General features: G+C 35.4%; 1 protein-coding gene across 7 annotated transcripts in view; it reads left to right on the top strand.

The window, feature by feature from the left end:
• The window catches only part of BRWD3 (bromodomain and WD repeat domain containing 3), a 219,229-nt gene that overhangs the window by 50,929 nt on the left and 148,017 nt on the right, over positions 1 to 20,283 (top strand). For 5 of the 7 annotated variants that reach the window (XM_042975142.1, XM_042975143.1, XM_042975144.1 and 2 more), the window contains exons 7-8: positions 16,570 to 16,730; positions 18,581 to 18,802. In XM_042975142.1, the coding sequence (XP_042831076.1) occupies positions 16,570 to 16,730; positions 18,581 to 18,802 (383 nt within the window). Of the gene's footprint in view, positions 1 to 6,523; positions 6,614 to 11,199; positions 11,221 to 16,569; positions 16,731 to 18,580; positions 18,803 to 20,283 lie in introns of those variants that run through there. The other 2 variants (XM_042975145.1, XM_042975146.1) reach the window with 2 other exon arrangements.

Raw genomic sequence — 20,283 nt, 5'->3', positions numbered from 1 at the left:
TGCACAAGGACCTGAGAGTGCAGTGTGGTATGGGCTTAGCATCTGGGAATTCAAGGGTGCCAACAGTTGGCTAGGAGAAGGATCCTCTAAGTGGAGCACTCCCAGAGATCTGTGGGTAGACCTGCTGATGTTCTGAAGCAAACAGCATGAAATTTGTGCTGTTGATGCTCTTTGATATTCTTATTAGCTTTTCCCCTATTCCGCTCCCCCACGCCCCCAGTCAAGGATGTCGGTCCTTCAAAATCTGGTTCAGTTGCAACCTGCACATTTTCATCAGCTGGGAAGTCACTTACCGCTTTTGATTTCTACCTATCTGTGAGAGTGGTTGCGGCTTTCCACCTCTTCTACTTGAGGGTGCTCCTGCAGCTGCCAAAATATCAGCACCTTGCAATATCATCCAGGGAAGCAGTGCTCCTTTGGCAAGTTCGTCCATCTCCTTTGTTCAAATTAATCTCTATTCCATTCTGATAGCATGCCAGATTCTCCCTTTATGCAGGCTGGACCCCACAAATTCTCTATTGCCTGTGGGTATCCACTCACTTTTGCACTCTCCAGGTTTCCTTTTATCCTATGATCACCATGAGTTGGGGTGGGACATTCTAGTCCAATCCCTTGGATTACAGCCACCATCAAAGCCCTGTATACCCACTTTTGGATGCATAGGTGGGTAGAAACTTCCTGATATTCTGGTGTGGTATGTAGAAACACGTTTATTCTGCTATGAATGTCTAATCAGTTAACAAAAATGGAGAGAAAAGTGTAACAATCTGACATGATACTGACGTCACTCCAATAAATGAACTTTATTTTTGTGTCTGTGTGTGTTTTAAATTAATTAATTAAATTAAAGTTAGTTAACATACAGTGTAGTGTTGTATTCATCACTTACATATAACACCCAGTGCTCATCCCAACAAGTGCTGTCTTTGATTCCCATCACCCATTTAACCCATCCCACTACCCACCTCCCCTTCAGCAACCCTCAGTTTGTTCTCTGTATTTAAGAGTCTCTTATGGTTGCCTCTCTCTCTGATTTTATCTTATTTTTCCTTTCCTTCCCCTGTGTTCACCTGTTGTGTTTCTTAAATTCTAGCTATGAGTAAGACCGTATGATACTTGTCTTTCTCTAACTGACTTATTTCACTTAGCGTAACACACTATGTCTAGTTCGATCCATGTTGTTGCAGATGTTAAGATTTCATTCTTTTTAATTGCTGAGTAGTATTTAATTGTATATATATACCACATCTTTATCCACTCATCGGTCGATGGACATTTGGGCTCTTTTCATAATTTGGCTATTGTTGATAGCACTGCTATAAACATTGGGGTACATGTGCCCCTTCTACTCAGCATTTTTGTATCCTTTGGATAAATAGTAGTACAATTGCGGGTCATAGGGTACTTTTATTGTTGTTTTGAGGAACCTCCATACTTTTTTCCGGAGTGGATGCAACAGTTTGCATTCCCACCAGCAGTTCAAAAGCGTTCCCCTTTCTCTGCATCCTTACCGACGTCTGTTGTTTCCAGAGTTGTTAATTTTAGCTCTTCTGACAGGTATGAGGTGGTATCTCATTGTGGTTTTGATTTGTATTTCTCTGATGATCAGTGATATTAAGCATCTTTTTCATGTGTCTGTTAGACATCCTGATGTCTGTTTTGGAAAAGTGTCTATTCATGTCTTCTGCCCATTTCTTAACTGGATTGTTTTTTGGGTGTCGAGTTTAACAAGTTCTTTATAGATTATGGATACCAACCGTTTATCCAATGTTATTTGCAGATACCTTCTCCCATTCCATCAGTTGCCTTTTAATTTTGTTGTTTCCTTCACTGTGCAGAAGCTTTTTATCTTGATGACATCCAGTGGTTCAGTTTTGCTTTTGTTTCCCTCACCTCTGGAGACATGTCTAGTAAGAAATTTCTGAGGCTGAGGTTAAAGAGGTTGCTGACTGTTTTCTCTTCTAGAATTTTGATGGTTTCCTGTCTCACATTGAGGTCTTTCATTAATTTTGAGTTTATTTTGTGTATGGTTTAAGAAAGTAGTCCAGTTTCATTCTTCTGCATGTTGCTGTCCAGTTTTTCCAACACCATTTGTTGATGAGACTGTCTTTTTTTCCAGGGGATATTCTTTCTTGCTTTGTCAAAGATTAGGTGACCATACATTTGTGGGTCCCTTTCTGGGTTTTCTGTTCTGTTCCTTTGATCTATGCATCTGTTTTTGTGCTAGTACCATACTGTCTTGATGATTACAGCTTTGTAATACAGTTCGAAGTCTAGAATTGTGATGCCGCCATCTTTGGTTTTCTTTTTCAACATTGCCTTGGCTATTTGGGGACTTTTCTGGTTCCATACAAATTTTATAATTGTTTGTTCTATAGAGCTCTGTGGAGTATGCCAGTGTTAGTTTGATTGGGATTGCATTGAATATGTAGATTGCTTTGGGTAGTATCAACATTTTAACAATATTTTTTTTTCAATCCATGATATGGGATGTTTTTCCATTTCTGGACGTCTTTTTCAATTTTTTTCATAAGTTCTATCATTTTCAGTGTACAGATCTTTTACCTCTTTAGCTAGGTTTATTCCTTTGTATCTTATGGGTTTTGGTGCAGTTGTAAATTGGATCCATTCCTTGATTTCTCTTTCTGTTACTCCATTATTGGTGTATGGAAATGCAGCCAGTTTCCACCGGTTGATTTTTTATTCTGTGACTTTGCTGAAATCATGCATCAGTTTTAGCAGTTTCTTGGTGGAGTCTTTTGGGTTTTCCATGTAGACTATCGTGTCATCTGCGAAGAGTGAAAGTTTGAGTTCTCCTTTGCCAGTTTGGATGCCTTTTATTTCTTTTTGTTTTCTGTTTGCTGACACTAGGACTTCCGGGACTGTGTTGAACAACAGTGGTGATAGTCCACATCCCTTCTGTGTTCCTGACCTTAGGGGGAAAGTTCTCACTTTTTCCAATTTGAAGATGATGTTAGCTGTGGGCCTTTCAGATATGGGCTTTATGTTGTTGAGGTATGTTCCTTCTCTCCCTTCTGTCTTGAAAGTTTTTATCAAGAAAGCATACTGTATTTTGTCAAATACTTTTTCTACATTGATTGAGAGGATCATATGGTTCTTATCCTTTATTTTATTAATGTGGTTTATCACACTGATTGATTTGTGATTATTGAACCAGCCCTGCAGCCCAGGAATAAATCCCACTTGATCATCATAAATAATTATTTTAATGTATTGTTGAATTTGATAGGTAGTATCTTGTTGAGGATTTTTACATCCAGGTTCTTCAGGGATTTTGGCCTTCACTTCTCCTTTTTATTGGGGTCTTTGGTTTTTGAATCAAGGTAATTCTGGATTCATAGAATGAGATTGGAAGCTTTCCTTCCATTTCTATTTTTTGGAACAGTATGAGAAAAGTAGTATTAATTCTTCTTTAAATGTCTGGTAGAGTTCCCCTGGGATGTCATCTGGCCCTGTAGTCCTGTTTGTTGGGAGATTTTTGATAGCTTTTTATTTAATTACTTTGCTAGTTATGGGTCTGTTGAAATTTTCTATTTCTTCCTGTTTCAGTTTTGGCAGTGTGTGAGTGTCTAGGAATTTGTCCATTGCTTCCAGATTGCCCAGTTTGTTGGCATATAATTTTTCATAGTATTGTGTTAAAATTGTTTGTAGTTCTGTGTTGTTTGGTATTCCTCCTATTTCATTCATGATTTTACCTATTTGGGTCCTCTCCCTTTTGATAAGTCTGGGTAGGGGATTATCAATTTTGTTCATTCTTTAAAAGAACTAGCATTTAGTTTCATTGTTCTACTGTTTTTTATTGTTTTTTGTTGTTGTTTGTTTCTATATCATTTATTTATTCCTTCTTCTGCTGGTGTTAGGCTTTCTTTGCTCCTTTTTTCTAGCTCTTTTAGGTGTAAGGTTAAGTTGTGTATTTGCCACCTTTCTTTCTTCTTGAGATAGGCTTGAATTGCAATGTACTTTTCTCTCAGAATTGCCTTTGCTGCATCCCAAAGGGTTTGGACTGTCATGTTTTCATTTTCATTTGCTTACATGCATTTTTTATTTCTTCTTTAATTTCCTGGTTAGCCCATTAATTCTTTAGTAGGATGTTCTTTAGCTTCTATGTATTTGAGAGCTTTCCAAATTTTTTCTTGTTGTTGATTTCAAGATTTATAGTATTGTGATCTGAAAATAATGCATGGTATCATCTCGATCTTTTTGTACCTGTTGAGGGCTGATTTGTGACCCAGTATGTGATCTATTTTGGATAGTGTTCCATGTGCACTGGAGAGGAATGTGTATTCTGCTGCTTTGGAATGAATGTTCTGAATATGTCTGTTAAGTCCATGTAGTCCAGTGTGTTATATGTCATTCAGAGCCATTGTTTCTTATTGAGTTTCTGCTTAGATGATCTGTCCATTGTTGTCAGTGGGATATTAAAGTCTCCTACTCTTATGGTATTATTATCAGTGAGTTTCTTTCTAATATTTTATTTATATTTGATAGAGAAAGACACAGAGTACAAGCAGGGGAGGGGCAGAGAGAGAGGGAGACACGTAATCTGAAGCAGGCTCCAGGCTCTGAGCTGTCAGTACAGAGCCCGATGCAGGGCTCGAACTTGTGAATCGTGAGATTATGACCTGAGCTGAAGTTGGACGCTTAACCAACTGAGCCACTCAGGTGTCCCATCTTTCTGTTTGTTATTATTTGATGTATATATTTGGGGGTTCCAAGTTGGGGGCCTAAATATTTATAATTGTTAGATCTTGATGGATGGACCCCTTAATTATGATATAAGGCCCCTTTTCATCTCTTGTTAAGGTTTTTGTTTTAAAATCTAGTTTGTCTGTTATAAGTGTAGCCTCTCCGACTTTCTTTTGATTTCTGTTAGCATGATAGATGGTTCTCTATCCCCTCACTTTCAATCTGTAGATATTTTAAGGTCTAATATGAGTCTCTTATAGGCAGCATGTAGATGGATCTTTATTTTTTTTATTCATTCTGATATCTTGTGCCTTTTCATTGGAGCATTTAGTCCATTTACCTTCAGAGTGGTTATTGAAAGATATGTATTTAGTGCCATTACATTATATGTAGTGTTGGTGTTTCTGGTTATGTTCTCTGGTGCTTTGTTGTCTTTATCACTTTGATCTTCTTTTTTTTCCTCCACTCAGATAATCCCCCTTAATATTTCTTGCAGGGATGGTTATGTGGTGACAAACTCCTTTAGTTTTTGTTTGGGAAACTCTTTATCTTTCCTTCTATTCTTAATGACAACCTTGCTGGATAAATAATTCTTGGCTGCATATGTTTCCCATTCAGCATATGGAATATTTCCTGCCACTCCTTTCTGGCCTGCCAAGTTTCAGTGGACAGGTGTGCTGCTAACCTTATGTGTCTACCCTTGTAGGTTAAGGACCTTTTGTCCCTAGCTACTTTCAGAATTCTCTCTTTATCTTCATGTTTTACAAGTTTTACTGTGATATATCATGGTGTTTACCTGTTTTTGTTGATTTTGAGGGTAGTTTTCTGTGCTCCTTGGACTTGAATGCTTGTTTGCTTCCCCAGATCAGGGAAGTTCTCATCTATAATTTGTTCAAATAAACCTTCTTCCCCTTTTTCAAGCTCTTCTTCTTCTGGGCCTCCTTTGATACAGATATTGTTTTGTTTCATGGAATCACTTAGTTCCCCAAGCCTCCCATTATGATCTAATAATTTCCTGTCCCTATTTATTTCACCTTCATTGTTTTACAAATTTTATCTTCTATATCACCTATACGCTCCTTTGCTTCTTCAGTCCTCGTTGTCACTGTTTCCAGTTTGTTTTTCATCTCAGTTATAGTATTTTTAAATTCATTCTGACTAGTTCTGAGGTCTTTCATCTCTGCAGCAGGATTTCTCTGGTGTCTTCTATGCTTTTTTTTCAAGCCCACCTAGTAGTCTTATGATTGTTGTTTTAAATTATTGTTCAGATATATTGCTTATATCTATTTTGAGCAAGTCCCTGGCTGTGATCTCTTCTTGACCCTTCTTTTGGGAAGAATTCCTTCATTTTGTCATTTTGAGTAAGTTTTTGTTGTTTGCATGTTTTAAAAGCTTTTTGTGTTTCCATCACCTGAGTGTACTGCTATATCAAAAAGGGGTCATGCACTGTCTAGGTCCTGGCCTTTCAGGAAGTGTTTCTGATATATGCTTTGTGCACTCTGCTGTTGCATTTTGGCTTCTCTTTCTCACTGGTTAGTCCTCTGCAGAGCTTATCCTTGCTTGCAGTGGTGGTGTGTTTGGACCTTTAACTAAGTGTGCTTTGATTTGTTTGTTAAGGTAATCCTGGAAAAAAAGGAGTTGGGAAAAGCCTGATCCTAATACAAAGAGAAAAGAAAAGGGAACAAAATCCCCCCAGAGAATCAAAAAACTCTAGGATGATTCCAATGAAAATGAAAAGAAAAATAAGAGAAAAAAAGAAGAAAAGAAAAAAGAGAAGGAAAAAGAAAAGAATAAAAATGACTGATTCAAAAAAAAATGAGAAAAGGAAATGAAAAAGCCAAGAAGAAACTATGAGCCTGATTACAAATGAAAAAAGAAGAAAGTAAACGAGTAAAAAGAACTGCAGGTGTTGTTTTGAAGCATTTGATTTTCAGTGCTCTTGGTACATGGGGGCTGCTGGGTGTGCTGGTCTTTTGAGAGAGAGAAGTCCACTGTGTTGGCTCAGAGTCATTCTTGTGCCAGTAAACAGACAGTTGCCAGGCATGGGATGGTGGGGTTTGGTGTAAGTGTGTCTGCCTCCCCTGGAGGCCTCTGTGTTGCTTTCTGAAGTCCCACCTTGGTTTTGGGAGAAAATGGAGCTACCCAAATCTCTTGTCCCCGGACATGGGGGACAGCCCACACTGTTCAGGCAGCTCTCAAAGAATAGCAAGGGCAGTCAGCTCACCCTGTGCCAAACCCTGTGTGTTTTTTCTTTGGCGCTTGGCTGGGATTCTTAAGGGACTTGGCACCATTCAGATTGGTCTTGTCCTCTGGAATAGAGCCTTTCCACCCTGCTGATGAAAGGCCTTTGGGTGGCACCTTCAGGGTCCTTTTTCCTTGGGGAGGCAGTAAACCCTCTTCCAAACAATCTCCAGGAAGTGAATGTTCTCTCCCAATATGTCTTGGAGATCTCTACACCACCCTGTGCACTCTGTGGTCAGCTCCCTCCTCCCCAGAAGCGCATGCCACAGCTCCACTCTGGAGATTGTCATGCACTTCTACAACCTCAGAGTTTGAGCTCCAAATGCTGTTTGAAAGAAAAAAAAAAACTGGGACACTCAGTAATTCTCGCTCCCCAGTCCATGGTCTAGAGAGGCTTTCATCTTGTGCTAACTCAGTGCTGAACTTTCTCAACCCCTCTTTCTTTCTCTTTTGTCTTTCCACGGAAAGAGTTGTCTCCCCTCTGCCACACTATCTCCCCCAATTCACTCCCATGCACATTGCACCTGCCAAGCTGTCTCCCTCCAACTGTGGAGATCCTTCTGCCACACTGCAGATCTATTTCTTGGGTGTTCCAAGTGATCTGACCTCAATATGTTTGAGGGACGAGGAAAGCCCAGGGTCCTCCTACTTTTCTTCCATCTTAATTCCTCTCACTCCCTTAATGCATTTTAAATTTGGATTTTGCTATTGATAGTTGTGTTCTAGCAATAAAGCACGTGTAAAATGAGATTCTATAAGAAACACTCATTATATTTCTAAAATGGAATCATTTTTGAATAGATTATGTGATAAAGTAGATCGTTTGAAATAATTTAGAAATCTAAGTAAAATTTCCTTTATGAAGTATATAAAATATAAAACCTTAAATTTAGTATAAAATAAATATTTTATACTTTATTACTACTTTTCCACTTTCTCAGATTTTAAATTATTTATTACTTTACAATTTGTCCTACTTGTTATATAATTCTTTCAGTATGTTTCAGCATAGGCTTCCTGATCTTTTTTGGTCTAATGTTCTGTTTTTCATGTATGGAGTTGATAGAAGAGAATGTGGTTTGAGTTGTTTTTCACTGAAGGTATGCATTTGCAGTGATCCTTCTATTTCTTCTTGCTTACTGACCTAGGTGTTTTGATATCATTGACTGAATTTAGGATAAGAGACTCTTTTCTCTTGTTATCTTGTGTTCTTGACCATTGTAGGAAAAAGCCCATGTACTCACAAAGTTTTCTTAGTATAACAACCCTGTAATAAATCCTTGATTTTCATTTATTGTTATTAAAGGTTCTTGTTATTGTGTCCTGTATTGCTTTTTAGGGTTTTTCATTACCATTTAATATGTGAGATTCTAGTACAAAGCTTTTAAGTCAAGATAATATAAATAGTATATTTTGTACCACATGCAACAAATGTTCTAAAATGGACACACTCAGGATTTTAACAAGTTTTTGGCATTTTTTTTTTCCTTTAAAATCACAGGATGGATATCGAATGGGGAGAACAATGAAGTATTGATTAACATAAGAAGCACGTCCTTATAATTAGTTCAGGATGCCACAGAATTAGGATGGCAAAGCTGTTACTGAGGAATACATGAAAAAAGTCATTCTGGTTCAAACTCTATTAATTTGGGTTATAACATTCCATATTATAATTGTGAAAGAAATAGAATTTGAATATGTGAAATGATGTTTTAATATCCAATATACTAGAATATCATATACTTCAAATTATGACATTTTACTGTGCTTTTTTCAAAGAACATTCAGTATTCTTAATTTCTAAAGGCACAAGATTTAATTTTTTTTAATGTTTATTTATTATTGAGAGACAGAGGGAGACAGAGCATGAGCAGGGGAGGGGCAGAGGGAGAGGGAGACACAGAATCCGAAGCAGGCCTCAGGCTCTGAGCTGTCAGCACAGAGCCCAATGAGGGGCTCAAACTCACAAACTGCGAGATCATGACCTGAGCCGAAGTCAGACGCTTAACCAACTGAGCCACCCAGGCGCCCCCCTAAAGGCACAAGATTTAAGGCACAGTGATAGCTATTTTATTTTTTATTTACATTTTATATTTTAGTTTTATTTTCTTATTTTTTAAAGTCTTTTTAAAATTTTATTTGCTTTGAGAGAGACAGAGACAGCATTTAAAATATTAGAAAAAATGACCAATTTCAGAAGAACCTTTATATGAATTTTATTTGGTTTTAATTAATTCTTTAATATGTTGTTGATAAAATTTGAGGCTTATGTGATGACTGTGACCTCATATTCTCTCCCTTTTACTGTTCACTGGCACTTCTAATTGATGTTCAGGAAGCTTAATTTTTATTTTTGTTAGGGACACTCATAAAAATACCCAGTTTTAAAAAAAATATATGATGAAATACAGTGGCTATAACATAAGGAAAAGATCCACAAAGGAGGAAGTGACCAGTAATTCACAAGAGAAAACATTAGGTTGGGTAGAATATTTATAAATATTACTTACAATGAAACAAAGTGAACTAGAAACTTTTACATCAAGAGATACAAACTTGAAATGGTATAAATGTGGCTATACTGTGAGAAACAATGAGTACAGGTAAAAATAGTGATAAACAGATAAGGAATTATACTATAGACCTGACAATATTGATGATGCTTTCCTACTGGAGAAGTAAAGAAGCAGGATACCTAGATCAGACTAATCCTTGATGTCTGCCAATCCCACCACTTCCATTATAGCTATTATATTGAGCCTAAATTTAAAATCACTATTTTTTATATAGAAAATAGTCAATTATCAACAATTTCTTTCAGTTCAACCTATATAGGATTACTTCAAAACACCTTTAAAGTCCCAATTAGCATTTAGAGAAAGAATCTATAAATTTATCAAAAGGGAATAGATGGTATGCATTGATAGGTAAAATGTAAGAGCTGGGGATAACCATATTTTCCATTATCAAAGAGAGTGATCTCTAAAGTGTAACAAGCATGGTTAAAGAAAAGAAAACCCAAGATATATGAGTACCTATCTGCTTTAAGAAGCCTAAATGAATTAAATCCTGGTATACTGAAATAATTTTCCCTGGCAGGTATTTGCTTGAAATCAGAGTGGACAGGAGAAATGGAAATGACACAATGGACAAATATATCAAAGGGGAAAAAATGATACATTCTAGGAATTATAGATTGGTGAATTTAACCCTAGGCAAAATTTTAGACACGTTATTGAACAAGTGGTTTGTGTACTCTTAGAAAAGAAAGAGGTGATCACTAGGAACTTAATGCTTATTAAAAAAGAATGTCAGGGGCGCCTGGGTGGCTCAGTCGGTTAAGTGGCCGACTTCGGCTCAGGTCATGATCTCACGGTCCGTGAGTTCGAGCCCCGCGTCGGGCTCTGTGCTGACAGCTCAGAGCCTGGAGCCTGTTTCAGATTCTGTGTCTCCCTCTCTCTGACCCTCCCCCGTTCATGCTCTGTCTCTCTCTGTCTCAAAAATAAATAAACGTTAAAAAAAAAATGTAAAAAAAAAAAAAAAAAGAATGTCAAACTAGCTTTATTTCCTCTTTAACCAAAAGATGTATAAAGCAGCTGTTTTAGAAAACTGAGGTAGTCTTTGCAATCCTAAATTGCATTCATAGAAATGTGGTTGGAAATAATCCACTCTGTGCTGATTAAACCACTGGAATATTTTGCAGAATTCTTGTTATTTTAAGAGGCTGAGACATTGATGAACTAGAGACATCATAGAAAAAGCAACCACAGTAGTGTTTAGGGTGAAAGAGTGTTTTTCTATAGGGGATGATAGGAAAGAGGTGTTTGTAAACTATGGCTGTGAGTAATGTAGAAGGAACCTCATATATTGAGAGAAGATTTAAGGCACAAGTGATAGCTAATTTCTTTTTTTTTTTTAAGTTTTTTTAAAAATTTTATTTATTTTGAGAGAGACAGCATGAGCAGGGGATGGGGAGAGAGAGAGAGAGAGACAGAGAGAGAGAGAGAGAGAGAGAATCCCAAACAGGCTGCACACTGTCAGTGCAGAGCCCGATGTGGAGCTCAAACCCACGAACCATGAGATCATGACCGGAGCTGAAACCAAGAGTCAAATGCTTAACTGACTGAGCCACCCAGGCACCCCAAGTAACAGCTATTTAAAAATATTTCATGGGTTACCATGTGACAAAGGGATTTGACTGTTTCTTTTTTTTTTTTTTTCCCAGTGTAGCTCCCAAGGGCAGAGGCTGTATGATTGTAGAAGTTACAGGTAAAGAGATTGAGTTCAATTAAAGGTAGAGTCTCCCCAAAATTAGAGTAGCTTAACATATGAATTGGCCATTATATTAAGAAATAATAATCTTCTCTTTACCAGAAGTGTTTAGGCAGAGACTAAATGGCCATCTGCCAGATAATGTTATAGAAAAGATAATTTTGGGAGGAGAGAGATTGGACTAGAATTAGTAGTTCCCAAACTTGACATAGTATCAGCATCACTTGTAGAGCTTATTAGAAAAATACATTTCTAAAGCTGTATATATTTTTAATATATATTATATATTATAATATATAATATACATTATAAATTTAATAATTTAGATAATTTTCCTCATTAAAGTATCTTATTCACTCATGAAATTGGGCAAATGAATGATGAAAGCTTTGTTCAGTGGAATGTAAATTCCATGAGGATGAGGATCTTGTTTGATTTGTTTATAAGGTGTATTTCCAGTGTCTGTCATAGTGCTTAGCTCATAGTAGGTGGTCAACAAACATAGGTTTTAATGAAAAAACAATTATTCCATTAATAGCTGTTCACTGATCTCTATGACTTAATAAATTTATAAAATACAGTTTTATCCTGTTTTTACTTGAATCTTCAAGCATTTTGCTCTGTCACTGAGTTAGTTCATATATCTTATCTCTTGGTAGAGAACATTTAGATGTCTATCTTACAAAATTTTAAAGAAAAAAACAAACATGATGGATTCTGAATAGATTGTTTTATATTTAAATACATTTTATACATACACACATTTGACTAATTTATCTACTAGTTGAGTTTGTCAATACAAAGAAATGTGGCATCAAGGATTTTTGTCTGAAAAGGATGCTTCTTAAAATATTTCAAGACAAAGTTGGCATGTTCACATCACTGCTCAAGAGAAAATGCTCTATAGTTGATTGTTGGAACCTGACCATAACTATGCCAGGTCCCTAGATAGAAAGGAGTTACAACTATAGCATAGGGTATTATTTCTCTAAAGTTGCCAAATCCTTAACAACTGTTGATGGAAAAGCAGGAATTTTGTTCTGACTAAAATTACGTTGATTGCTCGCCCAGTTTCAACTATTGTTTTTGCCATTTCACTTTTGTGACTATATGGAGCTAAATTCCTTAGTAAATAGAGGCTGAAATAACATAACTTAACCTTTATAGTGTTTTTGAAAACTTAAGTAAGTAATTAATCAAGGTAATTAGTTGTAGATACTAAAACTTATTTACATGCCTTTGAAGTACTATAGATTTTAGAAGGCTTAATAGTGAGAATGCAATAATGGCATTCTAGTGGATATTTTGGCATAGGATTGTGGGAAATTTTTATTTATTTGTAGGTTTCTCATGAATACCTCATTTTACTTTAAGGTGAAAGAAATTTAAATTGTTCATCTTCCAACTTGTATTATACTTAAAATAGAAAAATAATTCACTCAAGTAGTACATTTGATAGAGACATTCAGATACATCACAGTGATAATTGTGTTTGTGTATGTGTGTCTATTTTATTGTCACTTTTGAGAAAAAGAATAATGACTTTGAGTATTTCCCTCCCTTAAAAGAGCTATGTAACATTTGTGCTAGAAGAGTGAGATCTACTTCTTCCTGGTAGAATACTCAAGGGTTGGTCAAAAGTGAACTCAATTGTATCTTTATAGTCAGGTATCAGCTATTAACAATTGACAAAAATGTTCCTGATAAAGTACTCTGTAAATAGATAAGAAAAGCAAAAAGCAGTAATACTGAAAAATAGTGGCTAAATGGACAATGCATGCAAGAGTGTTGACAGGACTCCTTAATGTATAGAGCCTAGGGCCTGTTGATATCAAATGACTGAAAAAAAGGTATGAATGTTACCATTTCAGGTGCTAGGTGAAAAAACAAAAAATCCCTGAGATCGGAAAGAAGGAATATTTGATGCTGCTTCTGTCAGATATTCAACGTACCTTATATTAGAATTTTTTTGAATAGATATTAGTGATAACTAAGAAGAACCTAATAGAAAAATTGTATTTAATACAAAAATGTATTGTTAAGTGAAATTTAAAAAAAATTGCCTATACTTTGATTACAAAGCAGTTGGTTCCATTTCTCTTGTTTCTTCTTAGTCTTTATTATATATGTATGCATTTTTTCTATAATTTAAATCATAGTATACTTGCAAGGTTGTATTTTATGTTTTTTGCTTTGTAGTTACTAAGTTTTTCCACAGTGCTATAATACTTGTATTTTAATTAATTCCTATAGAATAGTCCATCACATATTCTTTAACTTAATTTACCATTCCCCTGTTGTTGGACTTAGGTTATTTATCATTCTTTGGTATTATAAAAGCATTTTGTACATGTAACCCTTTTTTGCTAGTTATGTCACTAGAATAGATTCTCAGGGGTTGAGCAGTGGGTGTGTATATTCTCATGCCTCTTGAAGTATATTGCCAAAATTATTTTCCAAATGGATCATGTCACTTTATGGTGCATCTAGAAATGTAGGTGTACACCAGTTTCAGGTAGTAATTGCTGGCATTAAGTTTTAGAATTTTTAAAATGCTAATTTATTAGGTATACTATTGTATTTCATCATTCTCATTTAAATTTCTTTTGATAGTTGGCAAAATAGTTAAATGTTTTTGTGACTTCCTTTATTTGTATTTCCTATATTGTGACTTATCTGTTAATTTTCTTTATCCACTAATCTATTAGATCTTAGTGGTGTTCTTATAGATGGTTAGATTAATATGTGTTTTAAAATATTAAGATTATGTCATATTTGTTGCAAATATTTTCCGTTTTTCTTTTTAATGAATTATTAGTTTTCTTTGTAAAGGAGTCTTAAAAAGTAAAAGCTAATTTGTATACACTATAAAAATGCATGAAGTTTTTAGTCATTGTTCCTGATTTAACAGTTTTGGCCTGAGAGTATTAATGGGGTCTCTTTGGGGTGAAGAATATTGGGCACCTGGGTGACTGAGTTGGTTGAGCTTCTCCTGAGTCATGATCTCCTGAGTTTTGAGTCGCAAATCGGGCTCCCTGCTGTCAACACAGAGTTTGCTTCCGATCCTCTGTCCCCCTCTCTCTGCCCCTTCCCCACTTGCGCTCTCCCAAAAAATAAATAAATATCTAAAAAAAATATTTTGTTTATATGCTTAGTTGTGTTCCTTTGGCCTTCGAAAAAATCAGATATTTGTTAGATGAATGACTGGATTTCTGGTAGCTATTACCTCTCTCTGTCATTGATTATTTGTTTTCTTTATGTCTCTGCTTTTCTTCTCAGAGTTGCTCTTCTGATTATTTTTCTTCCTATTGATGTTGTTTTTTGTTTTTATCCTTTAAGCAGTGGTTTCTAACTGGGGGCAGTTTTTTTTTTGTTTTTTTTTTTTTTTTTTTTAGTTTTTGTTTATTACCATCAGGAGACGTTTGGCAATGTCTGGAGATATTTTTCCTTGTCACGGCTTCATGGTGGTTTTTATGAACATCTAGTGGGTAGAGTCCAGGGATGCTGCTAAATACTCTTCAATAAACAGCCCCGTACACTGAAGAGTTATCAGGCCCAAAGTGCCATTATTTCTAAGGCTGAGAAACCCTGCCTTAAGTAACACAACTTTTCTTCTATCTACTTGCAAAGTATGGATAGAAAAAAGCAAAGCAGAAGTGATGATTGATTGTTTCAGGGAACTAAGAGCAGTAAGAAATGTTTGACTGGAGAAGGAAGATTACTAAGTCCCAAAGTTATGGTGTCTTTTCTTTCCACCTTAGAGTTGTGAAAATTTCTAGAGGTTGGGATGGGGAGCAGCTGCCAAAAAGAAATCCTCTTAGCTGGTAGTGTTGCTTACAAGTTTTCTACCATTATTTACTTAACATATCACAGTGTTATATAAATACTCAGATCTTTATTATGTTCTTATGGTTTACATTCAAAGTTTCATTGGTTTTGCTATTCATCATTCGTTTTTTTGTCATTTTGTCAGTTTAAAATGGCCAGCAGATCTACCTTTGCCTAAGAAAACACTCCATTGCTCTTTAAGACTGGGATACGGAAAGGTTTCATTTTGTGTGTGTGTGTGTGTGTGGGGGGGTGGTGGCATGGTTCTAACTGTATTAATCTAGCTACAAATCCATTCTTGCCTTAATTTTGCCTTGGCTTCAAAATTAAGCTATTATCATTTGTACTATATTATTTATGCACTAGGGTGAAATGTCACCTTGCCTCAATGTGGCTTTCCACTTATGAAGATCTAATGATTTGATTAAAATATAATGTTTGGGATGTTAAATATTTTCAGTGCATAAGGGAATACTGGAGGAATTTCACAGAGCAAGTGGGTGCTTGTAAATCCTTACATGGAGGTTAAGATCTCCATTTTAGGTAAGTGAGAAGAATCTAGGTGGCATTGGAGGAGAATTGGACAGATCTATGCTTTCTTCTGTCTGTTTTTTAAGAAAATAAATAATAAGGCAAACAAAAAGCCAGGTGTAAGTTGACCTTATAGGAGATGCAATTTCAAAAATTCATTGGTAACTAGTGGGAGAGCCTAAAAGTGGAGAACCTATAGAGAAACCTAGGAAAGATTGTTTGTTACTGAAAACTTAATGTGTTATCATAGCTTCCTTTCTTTTTTCACTGTATAAATCTATTACTCTTGAAATTTTAGAGACAGCTTCATATGGAGTGAATGGATTTGAGGAGGTAGGACAGGAGTTCATAAAATTCTCTATGTAATTAAAAAAAATTAATGTTTTTATTTATTTTTGAGACAGAGAGAAACAGAACATGAGCAGGGGAAAGGCAGAGACAGAGGGAGACACAGAATCAGAAGCAGGCTCCAGGCTCTGAGCTGTCAGCACAGAGCCTGATGCGGGGCTCGAACTCATGGACTGTGAGATCATGACCTGAGCCGAAGTCGGATGCTTAACCGACTGAGCCACCCAGGCGCCCCTCCCTATGTAATTTTTAAGGTGTATTTTACTTAACCAAATATAGTCTTTATTATAAAATTCCTTCATGTTATAGTAAGATTTACCCATATACTTAGAGTGACAGTATCTTTGACTGTAGTTTACCAAGAAAGGCAAAACAAGAATGTACCTGGGAAATGAGAGTAAGGCAAACAGAAAATCAGACTTGTGGGATTTAAAAGAAGAGTATTCTTAGTGCTTTGTGTTAGTAAACTTGAGTTCATAAAATCATGAAATGTGTAATGGAATTTAGACTTCTCACAGGGTAAAATGGCTGTGGTGTATATACCCTGTTTTACCTCATCTTAATTTTTATGATTTAACTTCATGATGTAGGTTTCGCTTTTAGATTTTAAGAAGGAGTCTCCTATTTTATGTTTTTCAGTGAATATCACCTCTGCCAGGCAATTAACTGGATGCAGTCGCTTCAGCCATATTTTCCCTTCATCTGCTTACCAGCACATTAAGATGCATAAGAGAATTCTGGGGCACTTGTCATCTGTCTACTGTGTAGCATTTGACCGAAGTGGGAGAAGAATTTTTACAGTGAGTTTAAAATTTATGATACTATAGCATAATAGAGATTTACAACAATTAAAGGTAGGCTTCATGGCACTGAATTATACTTGTAAGCAATTCATCCTTCTTAGACACATGAATGCAGGAAAAGATGAATAGAAATTGAAAGTCTTTTCTCATTCTATTTAAATGAGTAAACTATAATGTCCTCTATGTTTTGGGAAATGTAATTAAAAACAACGAAATCTTAAGGCCTTATATACATAGAGATGGTTAATTTATGTGAAACAATTTTATCTACTCAGTTTCATTTCCTTTCATTTTAGCAAACATTTATTAAAATGCATTTTCCATTTGTCACTTAGTGTAATTGGTGTCCATTCTGCTTAATTAAAATGATTACACCATTCATATAGTTGAATAATTGTACTACACAGTAGCCAAGATTAGTTATTGTGTATATCTTTCTTTTGTTTTAGTACTAATTATTTTTTAAATAGTTTTTTTAAGCTTTTATTTAAATTCCAGTTAGTTAACATACAGTGTAATACTAGTTTTGGGTTCGACACTTCCATATAATACATGGCGCTCATCACCGCAAGTGTTCTCCTTAATTCCCATCACCTATTTTACCTATTCCCCCAACTGACCTTCCCTCTATTAATCATCAGTTTGTTCTCCATAGTTGAGTCTGTTTCTTGTTTTGCCTCCCTCTCTCTTTTTTACCCTTTATTCATTTGTTCTGTTTCTTAAATTCCACGTATGAGTGAAATCATATGGTATTTGTCTTTCTCTGACTTCTATCACTTAGCATTTTATTAACCAGATCATATTGTGTGTTTTTGAGTACAAAATTTTAGCACGCTAATATTTCTAAGAAAGGGTTTAGTGTCATTGCTTTAGTACTAAGTTAACATAGAAGTGGAGTTAGTGGCATAATTTTCTTTTTAAATTTCTATGATATAGTAAATGAAGTAGTTTGCATTTGAGAAATTATGACTCCTTGGAGTTCATTAAAGACTCTTCCATTGACATTTCATAACTCCAAATGCATCGTTTAAGTATTTGGATGTTGATGATCATGATGAGAATGACAATTGCCATCTTTCTATAAACATAATTACTAAATAGCTTATTTACCACATTAGATTAGAATTGATTTTAGTATTTTTAAAGCTCTTTTGAAATTCTCAGTAGGAAGTGCAACATAATATTTTCAGCAGAGATTGTTAACAAAGACTCATATTTACTAAGAAATGCATGTAGACTGGGGCGCCTGGGTGGCTCAGTCGGTTAAGCGTCCGACTTTGACTCAGGTCACGATCTCGCGGTCTGTGAGTTTGAGCCCCGCGTCGGGCTCTGGGCTGATGGCTCAGAGCCTGGAGCCTGCTTCCGATTCTGTGTCTCCCTCTCTCTCTGCCCCTCCCCCGTTCATGCTCTGTCTCTCTCTGTCTCAAAAATAAATAAAGGTTAAAAAAAGAGAAATGCATGTAGACTTAAATTTTTAAGTATCTATAGAAAAAAATATTCAATTATGATAAAAGGCCATCAGGTATAAGGAAAGAAATAATGCAGATACATTTAATGCCAAATCACTTAAAAGTGAGTTAAAAATATTTTGAGTTAAGATTGGTAGTTTTGAGGAGTTCTTCACAAATGCCATTGTCAGTTTGGACAGTGCTTTGTCATTGCCATCATTTGGACATCAGTTCTATTTCTTACTGGATCCATATTATATGGACAAAAAGATTAGAAAGTGAAGGCTCAGAAGTAATTTAATAAAAATCCTGCCTTTGTCATTTGGCTTTTTTTTCTGGGGTGGGGGATTGCAAATTTTCGCTACATTGTAAATCTTCTGTCCTTTTGTATTACTATAGGGTTCAGATGACTGTTTGGTGAAAATTTGGGCAACAGATGATGGACGTCTCCTTGCTACACTTCGAGGGCACTCTGCTGAAATTTCTGACATGGCTGTTAACTATGAAAACACTCTTATTGCTGCAGGCAGCTGTGATAAGGTTGTAAGGGTGTGGTGTCTTCGAACTTGTGCACCAGTTGCAGTCCTTCAGGGACATTCAGCTTCTATTACTTCCATACAGGTAAGAAAAATGAAAAGATATCTCTAATATATATAATGAGGGTAGGAATTCTCTCAGTTTTTGTTATATTGTGTGGATATTTATAAAGAATAGCAACAGAAAAATATTGATCTCTAAGAGCTTTGTCCCTACTCTGCTCTGGTATTTTTTTAAAGTTCCTGTTTTATATAAATTTATTCCCTTCAGAGATAATTAAAACCTCATTGAAAAGATTTTTCAAATGCAGCGTAAAACATCTTATTTATCTCACTAGTATTTGTGAAGAAGGGAGAAGACTTATAAATGCCATAAGGAAGCAACACTAATACCTGTTAGGTTATAAACAGGTTCTAACTTGAATATTGGCATACTTTGTGTTAATATTTAATGCAAGATGTTTGTCAGTCGGATTGTGTGTGTGTGTTTGTGTATGTGTGTGTGGTTTGATGTTAAAGAAATTTTATTCTTAGTTACAGTGATTTCTTATTTCAACTTGATATTTGACATAAGATACATTGACTTCTTTTAAATTCTTATTCATAGAGCATTTTTACTAAATGTTGGTAGTGAAAGTCCTGGATAGCCCCCAAAAAACTTTTATTTAAGAAAACTAAGCTGAATTTGTCCTCTTCTTTGTGTTGAAAGCAAAATAGAGGAATCCCTCTGAAACTGTGTTTTACACTTTGGTCAAGGAAGGAGACCACTTTTGTGGATGAGATAATTAACTCCCATTTACTTTTCCTTGTTCTTTAGTCACTAAAAAGTATGTCAGTCAATTTTTGTGTGTTATTTAAATAAAATATCACCTGTTTATGAGGAGCTAGCAAGAATTAGGTTTAATGTATATTGGATTTTAAAAATTGTATATCAAACTTTTAATCAGTTGAAATTATTTTATGTCTTTTGTTTTAGGAGTTTATTAGTTACTTGTGTTCCTATCATCGTATCTGCCGGATTATTTCTGCAATTCAGAAATACTCTCATATAACGAAAAAAAAAAATGGCCACTGATATTGAAAAATGTTTTGATACTCCTTGGCTTCCTCATAGGTTGATTTTCTGATTTCTATCTCACTTTGTTTACATGTAGGAGCTCCCTAAAGATTGATGGATCTCTATCACATTCTTTCCTTTAGTGATCTCATTAAGTCTCGTAGTTTTGGATTTCATCTGTAGGCTGATGATTTTCAAACTTATATTTTCATCTTGGGACCTTTCTCTTAGTTCCATACTTGTATATTCAGCTACCCATTTTGTATCATCACATGAATTTCATGAATCTCAAACTCAGCATACTCAAAATTGAACTTCTATTTTCCTTTCTTAAATCTGCTTTTCCTAAAACTTTTTTCAACTAAACAAATGGCTATTTTATCCTTCCAATTGCTCAGAGTAGTCATCCCTGACTTTTTTTTGTCTCTTTTATATCTCATATCTAACTTGCTAGCATATAATTTTGGCTCTACCCTCAGAATAAATCCAGAATCTGACAAATTATCATG

This window comes from Panthera tigris, chromosome X (assembly GCF_018350195.1).
Source record: "Panthera tigris isolate Pti1 chromosome X, P.tigris_Pti1_mat1.1, whole genome shotgun sequence".
NCBI classification, from domain to species: Eukaryota; Metazoa; Chordata; class Mammalia; order Carnivora; family Felidae; genus Panthera; species Panthera tigris.
This window is presented reverse-complemented; position numbering and strand designations above follow the sequence as displayed.